We start from the raw sequence: 7987 nt of genomic DNA, 5'->3' as shown, positions 1-7987 counted from the left end.
CAGCAATGATCAAGTATAGATTATTGAACACATTGTCATTTAAGACACACGGTGTGCTTTTAGGTGTATTAACTGTACAGTGATGGATGGAGATAAAATGTTGTATTAGTGATATCTTATGGAATAAAAAATATTTAGAGGTAAAACCAAAAATTAATGGAATGTTGACATAAAAAATCAAGAGGGATATTTAAATGAGAGAGGAGATCTATCTGTTTGCTGTTGTCAGTCATACATAAATGTTGAATTATTAGAGTAAAACTATATTGTATTAAAATTCAAGTATTAAGCAGTAAGCATTGGCATTGTAGGTCTAAACTCAAATCAGCACTTGAAATTTAATAAATAAATAAAAGCATTTGTTGATGTGGTAGATAAAACTGTGGGGTTTTCTGAAGAAGAAATCAGAGGTAATTTGGTGATCATACGGGATTAAGAGGAAAATCAAATGTGGGTATTCTTGTAGGCAGGACAACCATAGTGTATGTATTTGCCTGGTAAAGACTGTCACCTTTTTATTTTTCACAGTTGTATACATATATATTCAATTTAATCTTTTTTATTTATCATTCTTTAGTCTGATCTATTTTATTATCTGTGTATTTTTTTATATATATTTCTATGGTATGATTTTTATTAAACTTTTTCTTTTTTATTTCTTAATATATTTTTTTTAAATTTAGGTAGGGGTGAGGATGTCCTGATGGGGTATTTCCTTTTCCTACCTTTTGCATAATTATTATTAACAGTTGCCATCAAAATCCTAAGCTTTAGAAACGGTAAGTATTCTCTGTATTTAATTCATATCATCACCTTGACCCTACCGCCTATGGAACTTATGTACTTATGTACTTAAAGGGACACTATAGTCACCAGAACAACTACAGCTTATTGTATTTGTTCTGGTGAGTAGAATCATTCCTTTCAGGCTTTTTGCTGTAAACACGGTCTTTTTATAGAAAATGCAGTGTTTACGTTACAGCCTAGTGATAACTTCACTGGCCACTCCTTAGATGGCTGCTAGAGCTGCTTCCTATCTCAGTCTTGGAATTTGACTGTCACAAAGACACAAGTCCACTGTTATTAAAATACACACAAACGCTGTGGGACACCTATCAGCAGTTCTGAGTACCATGGAAGCAGATGAGTAAAGAGATTCAATCACCTGGTTACATCTGGACAGGCCAGACACAAGCTGTGCCACATTAAAGCCAGAAGGCCAAATGGGGCTGGAACTGGGCCAGGATATGAGTACAGGAATTACAGGCTTGTTTAGTACTATCAGAGACCATGGCAACCCTTCCACTGGTGGTAATTTGCTGACAAGTGGGTATGTTTAAATCCTGCCCAACTGTCCTGACATAAGAAGGGTGAGCCCCTTTTCACAACCCTTTATAGAAACACTACAAGCTCCATACACACTACAGCATGCTTTAGTAGTTATTTTGCAGGCATGCCCTAGTGCCTTACCAATTTAAATAGCTAAACTGGTTTGACTTTTTACCTGAGGTACACTGGGCACCTGTCCGTACCTCTCTGTAACAAGTATGGAGAGCCTACTAGGAGCTTCCATTAACTATCCTGAGCTAAGCTATGTCATATAAGGACAGCTCATTGGCTGAGATTGCCAGGTTTAGTACAGAGCTGAGTGAGACAGCCACTAGAGGCTGGATTAACCATAGTGTAAACATAGCAGTTTCTCTTCATTGAGCTGAAGTGGTCTGGGTGCCTATAGTGGTCCTTTAAGATAAACCTGCAGAAACCTTAACATAGCAATCTGGCAATCCATAACTTGAACATACATGTAATTACACAGTACAGTGACAACTACTGAATATATTTACTTGTAAAGTAATACATTGGCTGCCACTGCACACTGCAACAGTAGTAACTCTGTTGAAGTTATGACTTGCCAGATTATCTTGTTAGGTAAGCCTGCTGCCGAGGAACATTCAAAGCCAGGACACAAAGTACATAAACTGGGGTACTTCAAAATAGGCAAGTCAACACAACTGCCTCTCTTGTCTGCATGCTGCATTGCTCTGATGAAAATGGAGTGCCTAACTTCCTGCACTGTAACCCTACCCCTGATAGTAAGAACCAATGAATGGCAGCGGAGAATAGAGGTCAATAGCATTAATCCATTGGCATTTGGCTCAGGTATCCAAATGGCAGATGAATGAGAAATATCTAAAATTAATTATTGAAAGAAGACTTGGCATGTGCCAGATCTGCAGAAACAGGACAGGACCAACATACTTTGTTTTTATCACATGCTCTGTCTCAGCCAAGCTTCTCCAAGCAGGTACCATCTGAGGGAGAATGAACCTGCAGAATTGTAAACACTGCAGGTACAGCTGCAGCCTATTAACCCCTTCTCCACCGTGTACGGAAATTTTCCGTCAACCTTGTCCTTCAGCTAAGGACCGTTGACGGAAAATTTCCGTCATTTACTAAAGTTAACCCCAGATCGCCACGATCGCGGCGATCACGGGGTTAACGGTGCTCCGGTCTGCCTCTGTATTAGAGCACATGTGCTCCATATACTCACCTTCCGCCTCCCTGCACTTCCGGGTTCTGTGTGAAGTGCAGGGAGACGGATCAGTGCTGCTGATCTTCTCCCTGTGTAAAAAAATAAAAATAAAGTTAAATCCCACCCCCCCTTTCCCCTGCTTTAATAAAATTAGCCCCTTCCCTGCCAATTGACCACTGACTACAGTGATCAATTGGCAGGGTATACATTTTAATGTCATCTGATTTTTTTTTTTTAACCCCTGAGGGTTATTTTTTTTTTTTTTAACCCTCAGGGGTCAAATTTATTTTATTAATTAATTTAAATATTTAAAAATGATATATTTAGCTAGCTGGGATGGGTGGAAGTTAGTGAGGAATTGGGGAATTTGGTGTTAGGCTAACGAGGGGTTAACCTTAAAAAAAGTTTTAAAATAAGCTTTAAAAAGGTAAAAAAAAAATGAAAAAATGTTTTAGTAAGGTTTAAGTAAAAAAAAAAAATTCTCAAGGGCGATTATTATCGCCAAAACGCGTGTTGGGCTGTGGGTGTTTTTTCACGTTTGCAGACTGTTTCCATGTAGCCTGTTATTACTTAACACACTACACTTAGGCAGGGATTCTCTTTTTTTGCCGGCGAATCTCTGCTTTCTGTTCCATATATTTTATATGGAGCAATGAGAACCCTTACATTACTTCTTACTTTAATTTTATTTATCTACTAATTTCTGTCCTTTCGATTTACTCATCTTCTGTGATACTTATAGGGCCATTTTAGTCTGAGTGAGTTTATTAGGTAATAGGACTTTGAACTATCATATAGAAATTGGGTATATAGGAGATTTATGGGTTCTTTTATGTCCATGACTCTATTTATCTGGATTATTCTGGATATATTACAGCTACTCTTTAGCATATGATGAGTTGATACTTTTGCCACCTATGTTGCTATACTTTTTATTAGCCACTCTACTACTTTGAGTGATTTATTTGCAAAGTATCAATTTATAACACAACCCAGTGTGTGTTCAATTGAGCTGGATTATATTCCTCAGTATTCTTCCATATTGATTGGTTAAACAGTCTGGTGTATTTTAGACACTTGGTGTTTAGTTTTTTAATATTTTACTACCATTAAAACTTTATTATTTTTTTTGTACCTTGTCTGAGTCTTTTTTCAAGGTCTATATAGTGCTCTATTGGGGGTACTGGTTTTGATGGGATTTGCTTTCTGTTCAGGAATGCTTCTTCCTCATTTCCTTATTTTTTGTATCTTATCTATAATATGTGTCGGTGCAATAAACGAGAGAGATGCAAATTGCAGTTGAACGCAAACAGCAAGAAAATGCAAAAATTGCTTGTGTCATTAAGCGTAGGACAAGCTTCTGAAGCTGTGTCCTTAAGGGGTTAATATACACTTATTGCAAAGTTTAATATTTTCTTCTTTTTTTTTTAAACTCTTCAAGTTATCTGTCATTGGAAAAAAAAAAAACTACTGGCTTTTTTTTATTTTACCACAGAGTGACTACTCCTATGGACAAGCCTCTACTGCTCACCCTATAAAGGTTGTTAATAACTTCCCAACTGCCTCTAAGTTAAAACATTTTTTTTTAGTGTAAGCTGTGTGCAAATGCTCTATTAAAAGAACCACTTTATTTGTGTTTGTAGCTCTATGACTTTACTTTATTTACTTCATCACTATACATTATTTAACCAATACGTTTGGAATTAAATTATCAGAACACTCCAAGTTAGTTGTTGCACCCTACATGGATTGGACTGTGCCAGGTTCTATTCTTGTATGGTTTTATTTAGTTTCAGGTTCCAACATGTAAAATAAAGTTGGGGATCTATAGATTACGAGAGACAGGCATGACTAGGTTAGGTTACCTATATATGTATTAGTCGTATAGTAATGTACAATGCAAATGTAAATATATGTTGGTTCCTAAACAAGATAATCTAGAAAAGGAAGAAAAAAAGTATCTCCTCTAGTCAAGTCTAGTTAATTATCATCTCTGTGATATAATTTCCCATTTCTCAACTGTCTTCTGCATATCAAGAAAAAATAGACAATAAGCTGCAACTGACCTATTCATTTAAAAACAAAAATAATGTGCCTTTCCTCTTCTAGATCTGTAACACAGCTCAGTATTTGGATTATGTAGCTTAGCCTTAAAAGGTGGAGTGCTTGCTTGGCATTTTTGTTTTTGCTGGAGTAAGCAATATGAACATTTTCAAATCTGGGTTAAAATGAGTCCTAAAGTAGGTTTGGTACTTTGAATGTCACCCTCTTGCCCCAATAATTGCAAATGGGATCCTGAAAAATGGAAATGCTCCTCTCCGCCAGGTACCTGTTTAAAGACGTGATTAGTAGGTAAAATGCTTAGATATCTGAGAAATTGCACAGTACATGCAGACTTCCAACTCTTGGCATTTTTTGGTTTTACAAATATTCAATATCTGCTCTTCTCTGGGATTTTAGTGATGTTCATCTTTGCTGTCCTTGGAAACACGCTTATTACAACAATTGTGTGTCTGGTTAGTCAGCTTCACACCCCCATGTATTTTCTGCTTTGTAATCTTTCTGTTCAGGACATTGTTTATGTCTGTGCTATTTTACCAAAAGTTTTGGCTATTACATTAACAGGAGACAACAGAATATCTTACCCGGACTGTATCACCCAAATGTTCTTCTTTACTTTCTGTGTTGGAACAGAATTTTTCCTGCTGACCACTATGGCTTATGACCGCTACGTGGCCATCTGTGTTCCTCTGCGCTACTCCCTCATAATGAACAGAGTGGTGTGCGTTCTTTTGGTTACTATTTGTTGGTTTGTTGGCATTTTGAATTCCTTAACTCATGCTTTGCTTATTTCTAAGTTATCATTCTGCTTTTCCCAAGAGCTGGACCATTTCTACTGTGATCTGAAAACTCTAATAAAGCTCTCTAGCAGCGACACCACACATATTCAGATCTTACTTTCTGTGGAATGTGTATTTTTGGGCTTTCTTCCTTTTATGCTTATATTGGCTTCCTACGCATGTATCATATCAGCCATATTAAAGATTCGTACGTCAACAGGAAGAATTAGGGTCTTCTCCAGTTGCTCTTCGCACCTCACTGTTGTGTTTCTCTTTTATGTTACATCTCTGAGTTTTTATGTGAAACCAGAGACAGGAAAATCTCAAGAAGACAAGCTAGTTTCCTTGCTCTACACTGCTGTGGTCCCCATGCTAAACCCTTTAGTTTACAGTCTAAGGAATCATGATGTTTTGAGAGCCATTAAGAACTTTGTGGGAAGAGACGATTTAATGTCAATTTCATGACTAAATAAAACATTTAAAGTCACATTCAACATGTGTTATCATTTTGCATGTGATGCTCCTTATTATTTTAAGTATAGATTTAGCAACCATCGCACACAAGTCAAAAGAGGAGAAACAGAATGACTGAGTGTGTCTCCTCTTCTGCTAATTATGTTCAGTTCAGTGATAACAATGATTTACAAGGACAGAGAATTTCTACGATTAATTCTGTTTTTCCGACATCACAAACACATATTTGCTAAATACAGGGGAAATGTAAATAATAACGTAAAAATCATGGGAAGTGTCATTTAACCTTCAAATGAACACTCCAAACCCCTAACGAATGTCTGCTTACTCAAGTACTTTAACAGAAGAATCTGCACTTTTATAATCCCTCCTTGGTAACATCTTCCAGCTGTTTAGCAGACAGGATGATTTACTTTGTCATATGCCTTGGATTCACTCAGGGCAGAAGTATAGGCTTCCCAGAGAATTGATGGTGCCATAGTGGATGGACATCTATGTGCCTTGCATCACTATGAGAAGTATTGTAATGGCCAGGGGATCATAACAAGTGATGATATCCCAGAGAATGAAGTCAAGCTGTTGCGTTGAGACCCATTTGCTGCTGGATGAGAGATAAGTAACCTATTTTTAGAGCACTATGGTGGGGGCCTAGTAATCTGAAATATTAAAGGAACCGTCCAGCATTATAAAAACAATTAACAAGGATCTGGCTGCAAGTAAAAACATATCAAGGCAACAGAATAATTTGGTAGAGAAGCATAAAAAATAAATCTGGATATTTTGGATAGAAAACAATATTAATAAAACAATCGTGTAGTTTTTATTGTTAGCTGTAACTCTGTCAAAGCATTATGGAGTTATTCTAAAACCACTGGGAAAACTAATATTAATATAGAATATAACAGAAAATTAAGCAAGCATTTTGTTTTTCAAGCACTATTTTACATTGACCTCACATGCTTCATAGTTACATATTTCATAAGCAACTTTAATGAAAAAAACAGATGTTCTAGAATCTATAAAACCATCCAAGAAGCTTACACATTCCTAAAGTAAAAATAAGTTGTTTATCAGTTCATTCCATTATGGACTCATTGAAGTGGTCTGGGTGCAATATCCCGGGTCCCTTAACCCTCCAATAATGTAAAAAAAAGGCAATAATGCAATGATTACCTTTGAGGGTTAACTGCACCTCAAGTATCTGTCTACCACACAGCCACTAGAGGGACTTACAGGTCATTATGCAACATTTAGTCGTCTAACTGATGCTGGACGACCTCACGCTATGCATGAGGACATCCAGCACTATAGGGGGATATAGTGTCAACCTTGTTTTCCTGGCACTATAGTTTCCTTTTAATGAAGAAATGAAGAGTAAATCTAATAAAATGTTGCCAAGAAATTATACTATTGTAACCATGAAAAAGGTATATAAGATAGCTGAGTTTATGCTAGTCAGGATTTTGTTAAAACTGTTCATGCATCCCATGCATCTCCTGCAAATCTCAAATCCTTACTAACTGTATTGAAAAGGACATAAACAAATATAATATTAAAAAAAGTTTTGTCTTATCTGACTATATTTCCTGTAACAAACATAGCCGTTTGCAAACACAGCAGTCTGCATCATGTTATCACAACCTCATTTTGGGATGAAAGTTGGAGAATTCAGCAGTCTCTTTTAGATGCCTGAGAGTGACCTGCCACAGTCAGTAGAAAATTGATGTCATATGAACGTGAGGGACTTTGTGAATTTAAGTTTGGCGAAAACAATAATATCTGACACAAGATGGTGAGGTCCATATCCATAGGCGTGCGCACGGGGGGTGCCGGGTGTGCCTGGGCACACCCTAATCACACCTCCGTGCTGCACTACCTTTGGGCAGACTAACATGTCGGGTCCTCGGTCTATGACCGAGGACCCGACACAGGAGGGGGCCGGCGACGTGCACACAATGCCGCCGGGTGAGAGGCCCCTCCTGTCTGTCTGCCCTGATCCTCAGTCTGCAGCTCCGCCGGGAGTGAGCTGCAGACTGAAGTATCTCGCGATCTCCAGCCTGTCAGAGCGTTGCCACGGCAACGCTCTGCCTGGAGATCGCGAGACTCACCATGTGGTCTGCAGCTCACTCCCGGCGGAGCT

At 37.8% G+C, this 7987-nt stretch overlaps 1 protein-coding gene across 1 annotated transcript; it reads left to right on the top strand.

Annotated features, from left to right (window-relative positions):
* Positions 1–4890: 4890 nt before the first annotated feature.
* LOC134569210 (olfactory receptor 5V1-like) lies at positions 4891–5838 on the top strand. Its single transcript, XM_063428125.1, has one exon. The coding sequence runs from the start codon at positions 4891–4893 to the stop codon at positions 5836–5838; it is 948 nt and encodes a 315-aa protein (XP_063284195.1).
* Positions 5839–7987: the final 2149 nt, after the last annotated feature.

The sequence above is a fragment of the Pelobates fuscus genome, chromosome 7 (genome assembly GCF_036172605.1).
Source record: "Pelobates fuscus isolate aPelFus1 chromosome 7, aPelFus1.pri, whole genome shotgun sequence".
Classification (NCBI taxonomy): Eukaryota; Metazoa; Chordata; class Amphibia; order Anura; family Pelobatidae; genus Pelobates; species Pelobates fuscus.
Note: the sequence above shows the minus strand (reverse complement) of the source record. Positions and strands in the feature narration are given on the sequence as shown.